Source organism: Periplaneta americana, chromosome 15, assembly GCF_040183065.1.
Source record: "Periplaneta americana isolate PAMFEO1 chromosome 15, P.americana_PAMFEO1_priV1, whole genome shotgun sequence".
NCBI classification, from domain to species: Eukaryota; Metazoa; Arthropoda; class Insecta; order Blattodea; family Blattidae; genus Periplaneta; species Periplaneta americana.
This window is the reverse complement of record NC_091131.1, coordinates 37,248,736-37,270,493: the sequence shown is the minus strand read 5'-3', so window position 1 is coordinate 37,270,493 and position 21,758 is coordinate 37,248,736. Positions and strand designations below refer to the sequence as shown.

The 21,758-nt window shown below is 33.1% G+C and overlaps 2 protein-coding genes across 7 annotated transcripts in view; one reads left to right on the top strand and one right to left on the bottom strand.

Moving 5' to 3' along the window:
* The window catches only part of LOC138714796 (uncharacterized), a 1,282,494-nt gene that overhangs the window by 559,124 nt on the left and 701,612 nt on the right, over positions 1-21,758 (bottom strand). The window contains exon 1 of one of the 4 annotated variants that reach the window (XM_069846934.1): positions 4,325-4,418. The exons of the other annotated variants lie outside the window; for them this stretch is intronic. The gene's annotated coding sequence lies outside the window, so the exon portion shown is untranslated. Of the gene's footprint in view, positions 1-4,324; positions 4,419-21,758 lie in introns of those variants that run through there. 4 annotated transcript variants of the gene reach the window in all.
* LOC138714795 (uncharacterized) overlaps positions 4,449-21,758 on the top strand; it is a 521,014-nt gene continuing 503,704 nt past the window's right edge. For 2 of the 3 annotated variants that reach the window (XM_069846931.1, XM_069846932.1), the window contains exon 1: positions 4,457-4,765. In XM_069846931.1, coding sequence (XP_069703032.1) covers positions 4,682-4,765 — 84 coding nt within the window. In that variant the 5' untranslated portion in view covers positions 4,457-4,681. Of the gene's footprint in view, positions 4,766-21,758 lie in introns of all 3 variants that reach the window. The other variant, XR_011336087.1, reaches the window with a different exon arrangement.

Here is a 21,758-nt window from a genome sequence, read left to right as displayed (position 1 = left end):
CTTTCAAGTCACTTGGTCGGTCCCGAGAGACCCACAAGGAAAGCTCTAATATGTTGAGATCAGGAGATCTTGCGGGCCATTAATATCTCCTCTTCAGCTTATCGTAAGTATTTAAATTTGTTCTTTTTCTGTAAGATTCACCATTATTAATCACGTGAAAGAATTATTGTTATTCAATTGTTTTTGCTTAACATATTTCCACGATTACTTCATTCATAGCCCCCTTATTCTTCATGATGACAAATTTGATACTTTTTGTTAAGTAAATATACAAGACATATAAACACGCAATACAGTTGGAAGACATTGACCACATATTATTCGAAAATCCACTAGAAGAATGATTATAAACCCATTGTTCCGTGTTTTTTGTGAACATCCAGACTGCCTCTAAATTTACTAAACTATTACGAAAACAATGTTGCTTAAAAGAATGTCGAAAATATATTTCGTTATTATTCTGATACATTTTAGGAAGTAAGATTTCTTAATCTAAGTGAAACAGTCCTGCTTAGAAATAATTACAATAAAAGAATATTTTTATATGCATTTCCTCAATTTGTTAACTATAATCTTCAAAACTTAAGCACACATTTCAGTACATTATTTTCTTAATTTAGATTGAAGGATTTTTTGGAAAAAGAACCATAGTGCACAAAATGTATATTTTAGATATTAAGCATATGGTTAGCGTATTGTAGCGGCCATTTACTGAATTAGTTATAGAGAAAAACACCATAGACCTATTTTATAGGAGTGGACATTTTCAGTGATTTTCATAAAACGAGCATAAAGCTAATACTTTTTTTTTGTGAAAACAGTCATTTTCGAGCCAAAACGATGGCAGTATTTACAAATATCACATTCATATCATCTTGATATACTTATCATTTTAAACTGATGTAGATTGGCAGTACTGCTTCTTATGTACGCGCAAAAACCACAACAGAGAAAAATACTTTGGCACGTGAATTTTTGTATTAGTTATGGAGTCATCTTTAGGTGCAGAAGTAACCCCATGGTAGAAACGTAAGCAACGAAAGGAGAAGAAACAGGGTATAATAAAGAAAAAGAAGACTAAAGGAGAGGCACACTTTAGCTACGACAAAGTATTTTTTCTTAAAACAACCATTGTCCACAGTTGCCTACATTTACACATTTATTTCTATGAAACAATTTTAGTTATAAATCAGTTTTCCCAAATTTCTACAACACCTTAAGAAATGGTATGACGAATTTCATACTTGAAGTATCAACAACATCCATGCCACACAGTTTTTTGTTTCTCCTGAAAATGTATGCTTTTGGACTACGGTTGTTTTTCAAGAAACTCTTCAATTGTAAATGCCTCTTGATATCTAAATCCTAAATTCATAGTGTCTAAATACCCAATGTCTGGCGAAGTATCAACAACATCCATGCCAGATAATTTTTGTTTCTCCTGAAAATTTATGCTTTTGGACTACGGTTGTTTTTCAAAAAATTCTTCAATTGTAAATTCCTCTTGATATCTAAATCCTAAATTCTTAGTGTCTAAATACCTAGTCTGGCGAATTGTCAACAACATTCATGCCAGATAGTTTTTGTTTCTACTGAAAATTTATGCTTTTGGACTACGGTTGTTTAAAAAAAACTCTCCAATTGTAAATGCCTCTTGATATCTAAATCCTAAATTCTTGGTGTCTAAATACCCAATGTCTGGAGAAGTGTCTACAACATTCATGCCAGATAGTTTTTGTTTCTCCTGAAAATTTATGCTTTTGAACTACGGTTGTTTTTTCAAAAAACTCTTCAATTGTAAATGCCTCTTGATATCTAAATCCTAAATTCTTAGTGTCTAAATACCCAAGTCTGGCGAATTATCAACAACATTCATGCCAGATAGTTTTTGTTTCTACTGCAAATTTATGCTCTTGAACTACGATGGTTTAAAAAAAGAAACTCTTCAATTGTAAATGCCTCTTGATATCTAAATCCTAAATTCTTAGTGTCTAAATACCCAATGTCTGGCGAAGTGTCAACAACATTCAAGCCAGATAGTTTTTGTTTCTCCTGAAAATGTATGCTTTTGGACTGCGGTTGTTTTAAAAAAACTCTCCAATTGTAAATGCCTCTTGATATCTAAATCCTAAATTCTTGGTGTCTAAATACCCAATGTCTGGCGATGTGTCAACAACATTCATGCCAGATAGTTTTTTGTTTCTCCTAAAAATTTATGCTTTTGGACTACGGTTGTTTTTAAAAAAAATTCAATTGTAAATGCCTCTTGAAATCTAAATCCTAAATTCTTGGTGTCTAAATACCCAATGTCTGGAGAAGTATCAACAACATTCATGCCAGATAATTTTTATTTCTCCTGAAAATTTATGCTTTTGGACTACGGTTGTTTTTCAAAAAATTCTTCAATTGTAAATGCCTCTTGATATCTAAATCCTAAATTCTTAGTGTCTAAATACCCAAGTCTGGCGAATTTTCAACAACATCAATGCCAGATAGTTTTTGTTCCTCCTGAAAATTTATGCTTTTGGACTACGGTTGTTTTTCAAAAAACTCTTCAATTGTAAATGCCTCTTGATATCTAAATACCCAAGTCTGGCGAATTATCAACAACATCCATGCCAGATAGTTTTTGTTTCTACTGAAAATTTATGCGTTTGGACTACGGTTGTTTTTAAAAAAATTCTTCAATTGTAAATGTCTCGATGTCTAAATCCTTAATTCTTAGTGTCTAAATACCCAATGTCTGGCGATATCTGTAAACATGATTACATCTTTTTTTATTAGATAAACCAGCTTTTTCTTACACAATATTCGCTTCGAATTTTTAAATTAACAGCTAAATCGATTAAATGATATATTATAACCAATAAATCTATCAAAAAATGTTATAAAGTGTTCATATGATTCCTTTCAAATACAAACCTTTTTATCTGCCACAGTTTTATAAATAATATACATTTTTTTTTCTTTCCACATCACTACACTACTTTGAGCACCAGATTAATTTACAATCATAGAGTTTCGTATTCTAAATTTTATTTAGGTCTCTCTTTCTGTTATTCCGTTACATTCCTTTGTTGTAATCTTTCTGACGTTTCCCCTCTTAACTAATATACTGACTGAATTACCGTAAAAGCGGGCTACTTGAACCCTTAAGGTGTTACTTGAACCCAGAAGAAAAAAATGTTTTCGTCGATGTAAAATAACAGTTTGGTGTCTCTGCAAACTTTCATCTGTACAAATATTTTCACCTAAGTTACTCCAATGGTAAGTAAACATTTTTTTCTTCTGGGTTCAAGTAACACCTTAAGGGTCCAAGTAGCCCGGTTTGACGGTACTTACTTTGTATTTCAATCTAAGAAATGTGTATTTTTACTTTTCTGTATCGTGGTATTTTCATTTCGCATTGTCTCGATTTAATTATTATTTTGTAATATGTTAGAATTTTGTTCTTTTCACTTTTTTGTTAATTTTCACTTCTTGTGTATTTTTTGACCTGGCTGAGAAAAAGAGAAAGCTCCAAGGCCAACACTTCAAGTAAAATAAATAAATAATTAATGAATAAATAAATAAATTGACATTCACATAACCTCAGATATTATTTAGAAAAAAACTGTAAAACAATCACAAATAAATAATGTTTATCACATATTTGACGCCATTACCTTTTACTTTATCTGTTAAATTAGGTATAATGCATACAAATATCCCCTCCATTCACTCTCCTTACTATAACCCTATTTTCCTTGAAGTAATTTCAAATTTACTTTTTCTTTAAATAAAAGATAAACATTTATATATATATTATATCAATTGCACAATTATATATTACAGAATACGGTTAACATTCTGTGTATAATACAATTTGAATTTAGCTCGACAAATTTCCGTCATTTTAGGCCTAAAACATCAGGTAGCAACACATATCTCCCTTTTGGTGTAACCATGCATACGTATCTCATATATACAGGCCTCATAATTTAGACTGCTACATTCTTCAACATTCTTCCGTATTTACACTACAATCAGCCATTTTGTTCCAACATGGCGGATCTTCTGTCCAATCACATGTATCTTCGTCACTGTTCAAGTTTTTGTTTACAGCTTAGCTGATATCGATTAACAGTTATTTGACTTTATATTGGGCGCCATTTTGCTTATAAAGTCTTGGACGAACATACTTAACTAGATTATGATGTATTCCCCCCAAATTTGGTGTAAGACATTACAAATTAAATCGATATTCTAGTTTAAAAAAATTGATGTTTTAAGAAAGAGAGTCTATATGAGATGTATATGAAGGAAATAGTTAAATACTACTCACTTGTCCTGATTAGCGCTTGCAATGACGTTTGAACACGGTCACGGTATTAAGGACGTTTGTACTGCGATAGCCTCTTAAGTCGCTCATTAACTAAGTCGGGCGACAGTGACAGCAAACTGCCGGAGTTGACTGAGTTAGTACCTACCTACCTATCACCCTCCTCCCTTTCCCTAGCCCATGCCGTCTCGGTCCAGTTCTCATAGGTTCGAATCCAAGATCGGACATGCTTGGACAGTGTTACTCGCTTATCGGTCACCGCAACCCCATTTCCATTAACCGAAGTCTGACAAATTCTTCACTTAATCGTATCTCGTAAGGTTAACGTAAAAAAATACACACAGGGTCATACAGTTTAAGATGCCTACATTCTTCAAGGTCAAGTCAACAAGTGCTACAGAAGAATACAACAAACAGTCATATGGATTCTACTACAACTCAAAGGTTTGTAACTCTTATTTATGCTCTTTCTACTCTTTAAAACGACAGATATAAATCGCATAACGATAATACTCTTCTGAAATCGTAGCTACGAAGATAACACGAAACAATACATTTAAATTATATCTGACATAGCAGAAATGCATTCCTGTTATGAAATATGTTTATCGTGATCCTGTATTAAATGTGATTCATATCGTTTCACTCTTTGTCACGGCCAGTCGATGTTGCTGCAGTAGTAGAGCTTCGATTCTCCGATAGGGTGCGTCATTGTGCGCGCAAGTTTAGGCCTACATTTGCTGAATCTGTTTTGCAATTGGTTGAAATTTTCTTTCTTGTTGACACAATGTTAGTTTACAGTGTTAAGGTAATAGGCCAAGTGATCAATATTATGTTCTATGAAGCATGTTAAATGTTTATTTGCGTAAAATGCAATTAAATGTTATTTTGTTTACATAAAATAGGAATGGTAATTATTTTAACTGATTGTCAAGTGAAATATTTTTGGTCTGAAAAACAAAAAGTTTTACATCCAAATGATTTTATTATGTTTTAATACCTTAACTTATATAAAACATTTGTGAAAATACATTTCATTGAAAGTAATTATTTTCGTACGTAGGTAGGATGAAAACTAAAACTAAAATGTAGTTTGGTGAAAAAAAAAATCATTTTCATATAATTAGCCCCTTTTCAAATTTTACTCTCATATTTTCTATTGTGTTTAACCAAATTAATTTTCTTTATACCTAAAAACATATTGTACAACAAGCATCTATTTTATTAATACAGAGTATGTCTAGCTTCTATGACATATTCACACGTCCGAAAACATTACATATCTCTAAATTAATACTTATTTGAATTAATAAATTACCAGACTACACAATTCCTATAGTTAAACAAAAAATACATGTCTTTCATCCTGCATGTCAAAGTCTAAATTCTAAATATCGTTTACTTGTATTCATAATTTCAATTTCGTCGTTGATTACTATAAAAATGATATAATTAATTCTACTTTTTAATACGGCGTGTGGATTATGTATTCATATTAATTAATCTTCAACTTGTCTTAAAATTATGGAAAATCCATTTGTAATAAAATTAGGACGAGATAAGAGTATAGGCCTAATTACTTCCACACTACTAACTTTCATTTTCTCTACTTCAAACTTAGCTAATTATATTAATTATGTCAAGCAATAAAAATGTCTTTCAGACAAAACAAATTATTGCATTCAATTTCTACTTTTCGCAAAAGAAAAATGATGCATCTAAACAGAATTTTAATTATACAATATTTATCAATTATTAGATTTTAAATTTTCCTCATCCTGATTTTTCAGTCAATTTCTTCAACTTCCCCAGTATCTTATTTCAAGATTACATCCTATCTTTTTTGTGCTTCTGTTTAAAGTTTTGTTGTTGTTTTAACTGATACAAGTAACATTATTTTCAGTTTTTTTTACTTATATTGAAAATCAAAGAATACGATAAGCAGTTGAATCAAAATATTTCTAAACTTTGTTCAATTTTGTGCAATATTTATGTGCGATTATTTTTCAAAGACAGTATTTCCTTCAAATTTTATTAGCAGTCGTAATGTTTCTTCATTGTGTGAATTTATTTATCTTTCCAATTCCTGTTGTGTCTCATATAAAATTTATATTCACTTTCATTATCCTCACACACTACTATTTTTGAATTTTATTTGCATTCTTTTCTTAAAAGTGTTATTTAATAGCAGATAAATATGGAATTACTTCTAAGAGTTTTTATGGATTGTTTACACTGTTCAAAAGAAAATATTTTATAAATATTTAATATTTTAACATTTTCACTTTCGTAATATCGAGTTTTCTAAATTCATTTTTATTTACATTATTTTTTTTTTAATTTTCCTTAAAAGTTTCCCTCCGTAATCTCATATCAATTTAATTATTTTTAATATCAGTTGAAAACATATTCCAAAAGCAGATTTTACCCCTTTGCATGTACTTTGTGCAACATCAAGGCGTAACTATTTGAATTTTTTCACCTTCATTAAACTTTTCAAGTGGAATATATTTAAGTATAAATATTTTTGGAACAGATCCTAATTTTTTAAGCTTCCACTTTGGTTAGATATCGTATTGCAGTTCCAAGACTTTTCCATTAAATTCATTTCATATTTTATTCTCAAATTCTTGAATATGTGTTACACTTATATCAAATTAAGTTTATGTCGAACTTTTATTTACTGGTGAATACGAAGTATATGAGGAAGTTCAATGTCTTTCTACGGAAGGATCTACACGGCGTGCTAACATCATAATAATTGATCGAGATAAAAATTGGTCTCATTCTTGACCCCACTGTAAGGTTCGAAATTAATGAAGATCAACCAAAGAAGGTACCTGAAGAGAAACGCGCTATTTACCTTCCATGCTGTGATGATCTCATTCATAAATATAATATTCAAGATTGAAATGTCATTGGACTTATGTTTGGTGCGCTAGAAACAATTCCCAAATTTACATTGGAGTCCTCAGAAAATTAAAAGTTCCTGATAAGACTCTTCAGACAATTGCATCAACCATTTTAAAATCTTCATTGAATATCGTCAATCACCATCTCTATTCATCTTTATAATATTTGATGTATATTATTTATTTTCAATAAATTTTTATCGTTTTAATAGCTACCAAATCTTGTCGCAGAATATTCGTTTTTAAAATTTAATTATTTATGATTAGGATGCCGACATTTTAAATCTAAGATTTGGACGGCTATCATTTCGATGACTCTCTATAAATTTCTTGCTGCATCTTTTTTGTCATCAATAAGATACATACAAATATAGACCTAATATTTTTTTTAACGTTTCTATTATATAGGTACAGGGACATCATTTTATTTTTACTAAAATTTCTAATATTAACCTGGCTACACCTTTGGATCAACGATTAAGAACCGGAAACACCGTTTGCTATCTCCTTCCACGACTGGAGTTCGATGATACTGGCGTAATATACAAACAAATCGCTTTACTAGGTATAGGAGGGAAGAAAAGTAGTTCATCCATTTACGTAAACTAGGAAATATCGCGATTTTGAGTTTGATAATTTTCATTAGGTTTTTGTTTAATCAAAATACAGTACAGTATTAACAATAAGTGTTTTTACTCACGAACTGAGCTTTCCATGCGGACGTATTCATTATGCAGTATATATTACACTGTCTACAACACATTAGCGTACACTATAGAGAATGAAGTTAAATTGAAAAATAACCGTAATATGGATATTTAAACACATTTTTGAAAATGGTGGCCGTTCATTTCGATACAGGCTTCAGTTCTAATGTGCATATTATCGCACTATAGACTATTGCACGTAATTTCAATTACCAGGTTCCTACTTCGTATCAGTAACTTATGTTGAAATAATTCTGTACCTACTCTTTAAAAGAGACCTTACGTACTGTAAATTCAATCTTCACTTCTGCCCGATCCGAAAAAATAAAATTACTCAGACATGCTATCTACTGTCCGTCCAAGTGGTTACGTCGCAGCGTCGTAGAAAGGGAGGAAATCACGTGACAGTTAATTACTTAACGAGGCTCTTTTATTTAAGTTATTTTAACCAATTGTATGGGTATAAAATAAATCATCATTATTATTATTATTATTATTATTATTATTATTATAATATTACGTAGACGTCCAATTCCTAACAGAAATTAATGTTCCCAGAAAAGAGCTAAGACAGCCAAGCCACTAGCATTTACAGAGAGGCGAATAGAAACAGGTGGGGGAAACCGGGATGCGACGTAGGCAAATGGAAAATGATGCAATATTGAAAGCTCTTTCGTCACTGGAAAACGCGAACATATTTTTGGAACGTACTGTTTACTGTGACCGTAAGGCTACTATGACTGTATATGCGGTCTTGGATCTGTGAGGAGAACGGTTGAACTTCGTTAGTAGAAGGGGTGGGAGTGAAGTACATTCAAAAATTCAGGTGGAATAAAAATTGAAGTAAAAATAAAATGATGTCCCTGTATATTTATTGTCAGTTTGAACTGATATTCCAAGCATAATTTCTATGCTTTTTGATAGGTTTCGTGTAATATTTAACCGGGCATACTTCACAAACAGACAATATTTTTTAAGTGCTCCATTCACCAAAACCAAATTATTTATAAAACGTGAGAAATTCAGACTATTGCAAGTGTTGTAGCAACAATTCCGGATTTATCCGCCATAATGCAGACGGAGCCCCATGACTATGCAGGTATAGAAAATATCTCATTTCTCATTTTACCCACTATTCGTAGCGGTTGTTTCGTTCAATCTGTGTTGAACTGCGGGGGTAAAGAAAAAAAGAATCGGTGTGGTGTGCAAACGGCGCGTGCGCGGACCGAATTGAAAACTCATTTTAAAAAGTCTCGAGCGCTGTGAGCCTCGTCGTGCCGCGCGATCAATGTTTTGACATCACTCTTTATAATTTGAGTGAGTTATTGATCAAATTAAATGACACTAGCACTACTTATATAAAACAGCTCCACGTCCACAAAGCCCGTCATAACCTGCAATTTTATCTGCCGCTATTACTTTCAAATGCGACGAAATTGGATTAACTATTTTTTTCTTTACGTCGAATGAATTAAATTATCCAAACGTGGTGCCTGTCAATGTGCCTGTATTTTACTTCAAATATTTATATCGAAATTCATTTGAATTCAAATTTTTTATATTTGTAATTAACATTTTTGGACTGGAGGTTCAGAAAAAAAATATTTGCGTCGATTCAAGGCCCAATCAAACACAGCAGAGAAAAATACAAAATAATCGTTTTATATTGGAAACGTAGTAGTTGTGACATAACTGCAAATGTGATAGGCATACCTTCAACGTCAGCGTCATAATAGCATAATTCATATCATTATCATCATCATCGACACATAGTTACCGTCATCGCATGTAGACGGAGTTGTAATCATCGTCTAATCATTCTCATCATCACCGTGTCGTCATTGTCATATCATCACCATAATCGTTCTACAGTTGTCATAGTTGTCGTATTCCCGTCATCATTATCGCATTCATGATCTCGTTATCGTGTTGTCATCATATTACAGTCATCGTCGCGCAGTCATCGTCTGATTATCGTATTGTCACATTTTAGTTGTCATCTTCGTTGTGGAGTCATCGTCTCATTATTGTGTTGTCATCATATTATAGTCATGGTCATCATCGTCGTATAATAATCGTTGTTACCTTGTTATCGTATCAGTCATCGTCATCGTCACGTAGTCATCGTTATCATCACCATCGTCATGTAATTGTCATTTTCGTGTTGTCATCGTATTACGGTCATTGTCATTATCGTGTTACCATCGTACTACAGTGTTCGTCGTCATTGTCGTGTAATCATCGTCTTTATCGTGTTGTCATCGTATTATAGTGATTGCAGTCATTGTCGTGTAGTCTTCGTCATTGTGTTATCATCGTATTACAGTGGTCATCGTCAATGTTGTGTACTCACCGTTGTCATTTTCGTGTTATCATTGTATTACAGTAGTCGTCATCATTGTCTTATCATCGTATTACAGTAGTCGTCATCATTGTCTTATCATCGTACTACAGTAGTCGTCATCATTGTCTTATCATCGTATTACAGTAGTCGTCATCATTGTCTTATCATCGTATTACAGTAGTCGTCATCATTGTCTTATCATCGTATTACAGTAGTCGTCATCATTGTCTTATCATCGTATTACAGTAGTCGTCATCATTGTCTTATCATCGTATTACAGTAGTCGTCATCATTGTCTTATCATCGTATTACAGTAGTCGTCATCATTGTCTTATCATCGTATTACAGTAGTCGTCATCATTGTCTTATCATCGTATTACAGTAGTCGTCATCATTGTCTTATCATCGTATTACAGTAGTCGTCATCATTGTCTTATCATCGTACTACAGTAGTCGTCATCATTGTCTTATCATCGTATTACAGTAGTCGTCATCATTGTCTTATCATCGTATTACAGTAGTCGTCATCATTGTCTTATCATCGTATTACAGTAGTCGTCATCATTGTCTTATCATCGTATTACAGTGGTCGTCGTCATTGTTATGTAGTCGTCGTTATTGTATTATCAGCGAATTACAGAGGTTGTCGTCAATGACTGTTGTGTAGTCGTCGTCATTGAGTTATCATTGTATAACAGTGGTCGTCGTCATTGTGTTATCATCGTATTACAGTGGTCGTCGTCATTGTCGTGTAGTCATCGTTATTGTGTTATCATCGTATTTCAGTAGTCGTCGTCATTGTCGTGTAGTCGTCGTCATTATGTTTGTGTTATCATCGTATTACAGTGATCATGTCATTGTCGCGTAGTCGTAGTCATTGTGTTGTCGTCATACTACAACGACCGTCATCATTGTCGTTATTATCTTGTTGTCATCGCATTATAGTCATTGATATCATCGTCGAATGGTTATCGTCATAGCATAATTGTGCTAACCAACTACCACTTATAAATAAATAAATAAATAAATAAATAAATAAATAAATAAATAAATAAATAAATAAATAAATGCCGCAAACTAAGTTCAATAGTATTTGAAGTACATATTTTTCAGATTTATTTTTCAGAAAGAATACCAGACATTTTGAGAGTTATTTATGCCCCAATGAAGGTAGAACATCGAAAGTAATGTAGCAACTCAGTGAGGTATAATCCAGTTAAAATATCCTTTCAAGATATTTCCTTCTTAATGGTTCTTATACCAAATATTTTTCTTGAACATATTCATCTTCTTTTCTTCGAGTTTCAATGGAAAAACGCGAGTAACAGTGTCAGGACGATCAGTGGGCTTTGCATGTTGATCAGAGATGAGCAGTAGGTATTTCAGGCCATTGCGAATTGCAGGCGAATGTCAAGAAAATGTCAGGTTTGCCATCCTTTCGAACAACGGTTATATGATCTTGGTACAGCTGCTCCTTTTTTCGTGCACTTCATCCTAAGCGATATTGCTGAAGTGATCGGAAGACTACAACATCTTATTGACTAGGAACGAGCATTCTGATTTTATTGCTAAAAAACTTTGTTCTGCTAATTTTGCTACATTGCAACTGAGAGATATACTAAACACCAAAATATTGATTTCTATTTACTATTCACTTGCTTATGCATATCTCAGTTATGCCGTTTTCTTATGGGGTAACTCTACCAATGTTAATAGGATATTATTGCATAAAAAAGAATCATACGATCCATTTTTAAATTAAAGAGTTTTGACTCATGCAAACCTTATTTTAAACAATATACATTTTTAACATTTCCATCCATTTATAATTACAAATGCCTAATTTTCTTGAAACAGAATGAGAATAAATACAATAAGAATTTAGACTATCATAATTATAACACACGAAATGCACATCTGTTCTCAATAAAAAATCATAGACTTGTGAAATATGAAAAATCGCCTGCCTATACTGGCATTGTGTTTTTTAATAAATTACCATTGCAGATACAAACTTTACCTTATGCAAAATTTAAAGTGAAAGTTAAACAGATTTTTAACTGATCAAATTTTTATTCAGTAAAAGAATTCTTAAATCACAAGTTAAGATATATGCAACTTGATTATATTATTCATTTTAAATGTATTTTAACTTGTAGTGTTTTTAATTTTATTGTGTTTTTTATTTATTATGTAATTGACGTGTACATCCTTGTATATGGCCATGTATAGAATAAACAATCAATTAACCACTCAATCACTCAATCAATTTGATCCGTATGTAATGCCTTTCCGTTTTTCCTTAGAAACTGTAATATTTGCGCACCCACCCGACAATACTGTTCTACTTACAAAGTCGGAGAATAAAATAGACTGGTTCAGAAAAGCAATTTTACTTAGGGGAGAGTCTGGTAGTATCGGACATCGGGTAATATCGGACAGTGAGTTTCTTTCATCTACCACACGATGATAGTACCTGATTGACATGGTTACGTTTCTGTGATGTCGCATAGAGAAACTTAACCATGTCGTTCAGGTACTGTCATATGGTGGTAGATGAAAGAAACGCACTGTCCGATATTACCCGATGTCCGATACTACCCGACTCTCCCCTACATTTTTAACCAACTGCAATGTGATCATCAAAATAGTTCCCTTGGGACTGCACAAACTTATTTCAACGTTGTTGCCACTGCTGGTAGCAATGGTGAAACTAATCTGTTGAGACTCTGTTTAATGACTCGGTTATGGTCTTTTAGACGTCTTCTGTTGTTTGAAAATGGCCTCCTTTCACAACTGACTTCTTTTTTGGAAATAAGAAGAAATCGAATGGAGCAAGGCCGGATGAATATGGAGGCTGCGGCAGTGTTGGAACAGTTCAGGAGCCACATTTCTCCGTTCACCTCGCTGTTGCCCGGTGAGATTTTTTGGAACCATTTATGCACAAATTTTTCTCATGCCCAGGCCTTCAGTTAGAATGAGACGAACAGTTTCCCGATTAATGTTCAATTCTTGAGCTATCATCCTGGCTGTTAACCCGCCTATAAGGCCGTACAACTTCACGTATCCTGGCAATGTTGTCATCTGTCGGTGCAGTTGTTGGTATTCATCTTCAAACATCGCTTCTGCCCTGGAAAAACATTTTATGCCATCGGAAATCTTATGCTCTTTCTAAAAGTCTACAGAAGCTTTTCTTACGTTGTCGTGGCATGTATGATATTATGCGATTTCATTGTATTGAAGAGAAGCAAACACACAACTCCACTACTCACGCAGTTACTCCACACTTACGGCTTTCAGGGTGGTGCCAGTTTGGATTCGGGTGGAAGGATGACCAATGTCAAACATATCTCTGGTAGGAGGCTGCAGGTTTGCCTAATCAGGTGGGAAAAATCAGTCTCATTACTTTATTGTCCGACCTCGTAATATTGCTGAAATAAATTGTATGACTGATGAATGTGAGAGACAGCTACAAACAGCTTTCCTAAATGAAGCTAACTGAAGTAAAGACATTCTAGTGAGCTTGTTTTGCTTGCGTGGACCATTGTGTCGCAATTGTTAAGTAACAACCAGATTGGGAAGAGGAGATGATATACCATCAGAAAACAATGAAGACTTCATGTTAATAACATTTTTGGTCCCCCTTGTCTGCTATGCACAACTTAGTTATTTCAAAGTTCATGAGTACAACAATTCAAATAAATGGGCAAATTCATTAATGTTAAATAAATAAGTTAATAGGAAAATTACAAGCCCATCATATAGTACAAGGTTTACAAAAAAACAGTACAACTGACATGAGGATTTTGACAGGTTGAACAATAACAAACTGCGCAAAATTACTGTTCATTATAGATCTAATGAAGAAGGAAACCTTGAAACGCACAAAAGAAGCTAGAGGTAACAAGAATATTTGAGTTGTATGAGACAGAACTAAATAGTACAGATAGCCTACCTCTTCTAATAAATGACGTTATTAAGAATTGTGATCAGAAATAGATTTTTGGGTACACGACATTGTCTTGAAATTGAGCCAGTTGTTCGGTAAAGCCAGATATAACGATCCCAAGAGAGTAGACGACACTTCACACTCCGATAGTGGAACCTGTATTTAGTCCTGAAACGTTGGAAAGGTTAAGATACAGCTAACCAAAGGTCTACTTCAGAAGCGTGTTTCATGAAGTACTTCTTTAGCAGTTACTTATTAGAAGTGTAAAAATGACTAGTTAGCAGTGTGAAAAATGGAAAGTTTTGGAGAATAAAGCATTAATTAATGGCGATTCACTCAATCCTTAAACTTATTAACAACTTCATGTTCATAATCTGGCGGTTTCAGGTCACTATGTCTAAGGACAGCAGGTCTGATGAGCAGTATAATAAAATATGAAATCTAATAAAAGAAAGTCCAATAATAAGTCAGGTCTAAAAGATAAAGGTCTAATGCCTAAATGTCTAAATAAAATTACGTCTAATGTGTAAATGTCTAAATAAAATTTAAGTCTAATGTGTAAATTTCTAAATAATAAGATGTATATATAAATCTCAAATAATTTTAACAATACTTACTTACTTACTGGCTTTTAAGGAACCCGGAGGTTCATTGCCGCCCTCACATAAGCCCGCCATTGGTCCCTATCCTGAGCAAGCTTAATCCAGTCTCTACCATCATATCCCACCTCCCTCAAATCCATTTTAATATTATCTTCCCATCTACGTCTCGGCCTCCTCAAAGGTCTTTTTCCCTCCGGCCTCCCAACTAACACTATATATGCATTTCTGGATTAGCCCATACGTGCTACATGTCCTGCCCATCTCAAACGTCTGGATTTTATGTTCCTAATTATGTCAGGTGAAATATACAATGCGTGCAGTTCTGCGTTGTGTAACTTTCTCCATTCTCCTGTAACTTCATCCCTCTTAGGCCCAAATATTTTCCTCAGGACCTTATTTTCAAACATCCTTAATCTCTGTTCCTCTCTCAAAGTGAGAGTCCAAGTTTCACAACCATACCATAATATCATTTTAACAATACTTACTAAAAAGTTGATATTGTTACGATAATGAACATACGTTTCCTTAGTAATACGGTACCTTGTCAGTTTCAGAAAATTTTTAGCAAAATGAATACATAGGGGAGAGTCGGGTAGTAACGGACATCGGGTAGTATCGGACAGTGCGTTTCTTTCACCTACCACCATATGGTAGTACCTGAATGACATGGTTACGTTTCTCTATGCGACATCACAGAAACGTAACCATGTCAATCAGGTACTATCATCGTGTGGTAGATGAAAGAAACTCACTGTCCGATATTACCCGATGTCTGATACTACCCGACTCTCCCCTATACTATTAATTTGCCTAAAGGTAAAAATAATTTCGACTACCGCTTAAGATTAAGAAGTAGAACCAGCAATAGGATCTACTGGAGACGTTCACTCAGAGACGCTTGCAATGCTCTTGTGTTACCAATGAGGAATTGGATAACATTCAAGTCTACAAAGCGTGGAATGTGTTTAATCTTGTATTAAATAGACTCCAAAGAATTACAATATAAATAGTGCTGAAGGATGGCACTCGAAATTCCAAAAAATTATTATATCTCATCATGCATTCATATGGAAGTTTTTATAATATACAGTATCAGAACAGACTAACGTAATAATGAAGTGTTAATAATAGAGCTCCTGGCAAAACATAGAACAGTTCAGCATCCCGTAAATAAAACGTACCAAATTAATCAAAGTCAAGTAGAGAGAATGGTAACATGTTACCAGCAGTATAAAGATTGTAGAGAAATTTATTTGTACTGGAAAACTTTAAGCTACAGGCTGAAATTCCATGCTGTACCGGAAGATGAAAATGAAGATTAATCTAAATTTTCATCGCTCAACTACTTCAGCATTAGGCCTACTGTATTTTACTTCTTAGTTATATGTAATAAACAATAATATACAGGTAACAAATGTATTATTGTTATAATTTAGGCATAATAGTATTAGACGTCGTTACAAGTTAGACTATGCAGTATTAGACATTTTTGTAAATTGGACTAGGTTGTATTAGACTTGGTTTCAAAGACAAAATGTCATTAGATTTACAAAATTAGACCTTCTGTCATTGAACTTAAAATCCTTAGACTTACTGACCTCTAACCATTCTGGCCATCGTACAACTTCCTTAGCAAGTACTTCAATATTATTCACTATTATTATAATTATTCTAGATACAGTTTGTTTTGAAGAACCACTTATGTCAGCAATACTGTAATATTGTGCTCCATTGCCTAACCAACTGAAAGCAATTTGTGTTGTACTGTATTGTATTTATTTACATTCCATGATATTCGTACATCGCTTTACAGATAGAATATAGAATATGTCAAAAAATCTTAATAGTACTATAAAGCCTTAATTCTAGTTAGTATCGATACTTAACACAAAGCATAAATATTCATGAAGCGTTGTCGAATGTCATAAATTCACCTGCAGATTAGAAGGCATGAGAAATTAGGCACTTCTTTAATTTGGCCCTAAACAATCTTATGTTTTGAATTTGATTTTTTATATCCATATTGGCTATTATAAATTTTTAGTGCACATAACGCACTCCTTTAAGGTAGCATGATAGACTTCCCGATGGAGTATGGAAGCCATTTTTGACGAGTATTTGTACTATGAACAGTTGAATTAGATGCGAAGTTTTCATACGATTACATACGGGGAAGTTTATTAATGAAAGATATACTGACAAGCCATGGACATAATATATAATATTTTTAAAATGGTCCTACACGATTTCCTAGATTTGGCACCTACTATTATTCTAATTACTCTCGTCATAGTAGGAATATATTGTTACTGTTTGTGGAATTTCCCCAGAATATTATTCCAAAAGTGATTACCGAGTGGAACTACTCAAAATATATCGTCTTTTAGATATTGAAATCACCATAAATTAAGGGTGTTTGAGAATAAGGTGCTTAGGAAAATATTTGAGGCTAAGAGGGATGAAGTTACAGTAGAATGGAGAAAGTTGCACAACGCAGAACTACATGCAATTTATTCTTCACCTGACATAATTAGGAACATTAAATACAGACGTTTGATATGGACAGAGCATGTAGCACGTATGGCTGAATCAAGAAATGCATATAGAGTATTAGTTGGGAGACAGGAGGGAAAAAGACCTTTGGGGATGAAGACGTAGATGGGAGGATAATATTAAAATGGATTAGAGGAAGGTGGGATATGATGAGAGAAACTGGATTAATCTTCCACAGGATAGTAACCAATGGCTGGCTTATGTGAGGACGGCAATGAACCTCCGGGTTCTTTAAAAGCCATAAGTAGTCTAAGTAAATTTGTAAAAATTTGATCAGAAGAAATGTAACATTGTAAAATTCTTTTAGAGAACGAAAAGTTACATTTGTTTGGATCAAATTTCTGCACATTTAGGGAACAAAACTAAAATCATTTTAATAATTTTTATCACAATACACCGCTCTCTTAAATTGACTGAGCATATTCGGAATTAATTCAGTATCTTACCCAAAAACACACTTTGAAATGTTTTATACAGAACAATTTTTATCTGGAAAAAGAAGCAAAAGCGAGCAAAAATGTATTACATTTTTTGTTCGAAATATCTAAAATAATAATCCTCTGAAATTAATTACAATAGGCCTATTTACGGTTCACACATTTTTGCTAAGTATTATATTCCATAGCTTAACCGTTATAAAATGATTATGAACTAGTTACTTATCGCGATTTTCATCAAAATCTTGGCTATTTACATTTTCTGTAATGCTGAATAACAACGCAGTATTTGCTTTTTTTATCTTGAAAATATGAAATATATAAATTTCGAGATATTAAATATTTTTAGCGCCTTTCAAATGTAATGCCGATATCTTACATCAAAGACAAACAATATGTTTTTTTTTTTTTTCGCAATGCTTAAAACTTTGAACTCGTTTATCTCCATTCCAACATTTCAGTAAATATTGCTTTCTGTTCAGGATAGTAGCAATTATTAGGGACCGTTCTTTGTCCCAGGAGGCTACAAGATTAAGTATTACTGGTGTTTTTAAATGGACGACGCACGTGCATTTAGCAAACGAAGTACTTTACTGATGGCTCACACGACTCTTGTTTAGTCAAGTTGGACAGAACAAAACATGGATCACTTTAAGAATTACATTAATATTTACAATTTCAATTGTTTACATTATGTACACTTGAATTTTCTACGTTTACAATTTACACTATAATAAAGAATGTAGGCCTACATTGATCAAACATCATTTTCACTATTAAGCTTATGTGAGCTACAGTGTTGTGCAAGATACCTGTTTTATTTCATAATACTATTGTCCACATTTTATTTTTTGTAATTTGTGTACCATAGTGTAAATAATGTTTCATCAATGCAAACCTTCACTCTTTATGACAGTTTAAATAGTAAAAATAGTGTATTTTAGTGTACAATAGTGGCAAAAAAAACCGGACCGACCCTTGTAGCTGATTTCAGAGCCTTGTTCACTCCGGAGCACGATAGACTGGTAACTAAGATTTTCGTGATTTGAATCCTGCCTGGGAAGGAAACTTTTTTTTGTCTCTTATTCAAATTTATTCCCAATACTACTTAATTAACTTATTATTCCCAGAACATGAGTTTTACCAGCAATCGAAAATTATTGGGAATAAATTTGAATAAGGAACAAAAAAAAGTTTCCTTCCCAGGCAGGATTCGAACCACGAAAGTCTTAGTTACCAGTCTATCGTGCTCTGGAGTGAACAAGGCTCTGAAATCGGCTACAAGGGTCGGTCCGGTTTTTTTGCCACTACTGTACATAGTGTAAAGGGCTGTCAGATATTGACTACTTTCAAAAATCGATTGTCAAAAAGATTGCTTTTCGTCTCCACAAGAATATTTTTCATCAAATATTAGTCTACTTCTTATCCGACACGAAGAGTTTTGGAACGTATTGTCTATCATTTTTGTACCAAAGTATGGAAAGAGTGGGTTTCCGACAAGAAAAATAGCACTGAAAATATTCTTTTTTTTCCACTTTCCGCACGTTTACTAATAAATGCATCTAGAGATGCATATTTTTGTAATTAACACTTTTCCACAACAAATTTCATAGTAATTTTAATTCATTATTATGCAGTTTCTTTGGCAGCAATAGTCTATTTCCTATTTTTTCAGTTAATACTAAGATCGATCTGAAGAAATATCACGAGAGTTTCCATAATAAATTTCCATTATTATTTGTAGAGATTTTACGTAGTGTCTCTGCAACTTATCCAAAATTTTCTCCATTAGGGCTATTACCATAGTCTACTATATACAGTTACGAAGTTTGAGTTTCAAGGATGCTAGAAACAATAGACTGTGCCGGTACTATTTTGCATTGCCTGTAATGAGCCGATATTAGCGATACTAGTGGTGAGCAACTATCTAATGTTTGCATATTTACTACGTATTGAGCTTGGTGACTGTATATACTAGACTGTGCTATTACGTAGGATTTTCTACAAGATTTCTTCTATAAATATGTCTAAAATAGATAGTACCTTTGTTACGCAGATTTTTAGTTGAACTTCTGTAGAGTTTTGTAATACATATTTCACTTTTTCTCAGGTTTCTCAGTAGGGTTTATATACGTTTACATCATAATTTTTCAGTGTTAGAGGTGCACACATGTTTCTCTACTAGATTTCTACAGAGACTCCGAAAAATAGTTTTTATTCAGTGTTGCCACTACAGCGGTTTTTCCGCTAGATCTAGCGTTTTTCGGCTTTAATTTAGCGAGTAAAAATTAATAAAATTTTTATTGCTGATGTATGGATTTACTGGGTATTTTTAACACTCACAGCGACAAAATAATATAATTTTACATTGATATTACACTTTTACTACGTCACACTACTTTTGACCAATAAAACGGTACGAAAGGACGTCTTTCAACCAATCATGGTTGCTTATCGCACAATTTTATCGCGTCCCTAGCATTTGTTTAATTTTATCGCGTCCCTAGCATTTGTTTATTTTTATCACTACCCTAGCATTTGTTTGTCTCTTTGTTTGCCAACATTTCAAACTGCACTGGTCTGGACGTCAAAAAACATAAAATTACAAACCACTCCAGTCGATGCACAGCACTTTCAAATATGACTCACATTGGCATTCAGAAACAAGAATTAATAAAGATCATTGGTCATAGCTGGTCTTCCCTGAAACCGTATTTACAAATAAATGAAGAGCACCATTCGGAAATCCTGAATAAGGTAAGGGATACACGTTGTACATCACCGAGTTCACTTCTTTTACGCACACGTCTAATATAACATCAACTGAACCACCAACCACTAAAATAATCAAATTTGAAAATTGTACCTACTTTCAATAATTGTTTCTTTTAAAATTATTCCTGTTTATTTTTTATTTCATCATCGTTAATTAAAATGTTTCTTGTTTATTTCATCATCCCTAATTAAAACTTGTCTAACACTCGTTCATATTATTTAGGTTATGTTTGTTATAGCTTCTGCTATATGATATTATGAATAGTCACGTATCAGAGATTGTTTAATACTAAGATATATATTGAAAATCATCTGTCAAGTGACGTTGATTACTGGGATCGGGATAATTGAAGTGGAATGCAACTGTTTTAATAAAAATGAAACTGAATCAACAAAGCCTTCTTGACCAGTAACCGTCCACAGAGTTCAATGAAGATTCCATAGTTGGCACAACTGATAAGAACAACAGCTATTCATAACACACTACTGCCATCTATTAGTGTAACATTTATAATTTTGAGATGGTACAAATTTGAAGACAGTTTTGTATTTTCGTAAGTCAATTAATGTTTTATTGTATTGGAGTACTTCGTTACTTCTAATCTTTATATACTTTCTTCTAATCGTGTAATAGTCAATTAAATCTCACTAGAGTTTTGATTTTCTCTAGATAAATCGAAACCTCTAGTGAGATTACTGTTGACAATATAGCAATTTAGCGGTTTCTGCACGGCTTCACAGCGGATTTTTAAGAATCGAATTTGCAAGAATGTTTTTTTTTAATATAGCCTTACGTGCAGAATTTCTTTACCGCTTTGCATAATAGCGTCTATATTCCATTTGACTAAGTTATCACTGCAAGATGTATGTAGGTAATTTTTCGTTAATTTTCATAATATTCTATAATACACGTTTATCTGTGTGATTTCTACGAAGATTTCTAAAATATATTACTTTCTTATTCAGGTTTATAGCATGATTTCTGTAGTTACGAGTATACTTCTGCATAAATAGCACATCCTTGCTTTGACTTTCCTATAGCATTTACTCAAGTTTTCATGCATTTTTCCTCGTATTAGAGACTAAAGGAATTTCTGCGAGGTTTCTATAAGGATTTCCAAAGTAATTCCCCTAATTACGTAGGCATTTGTGAAGGAT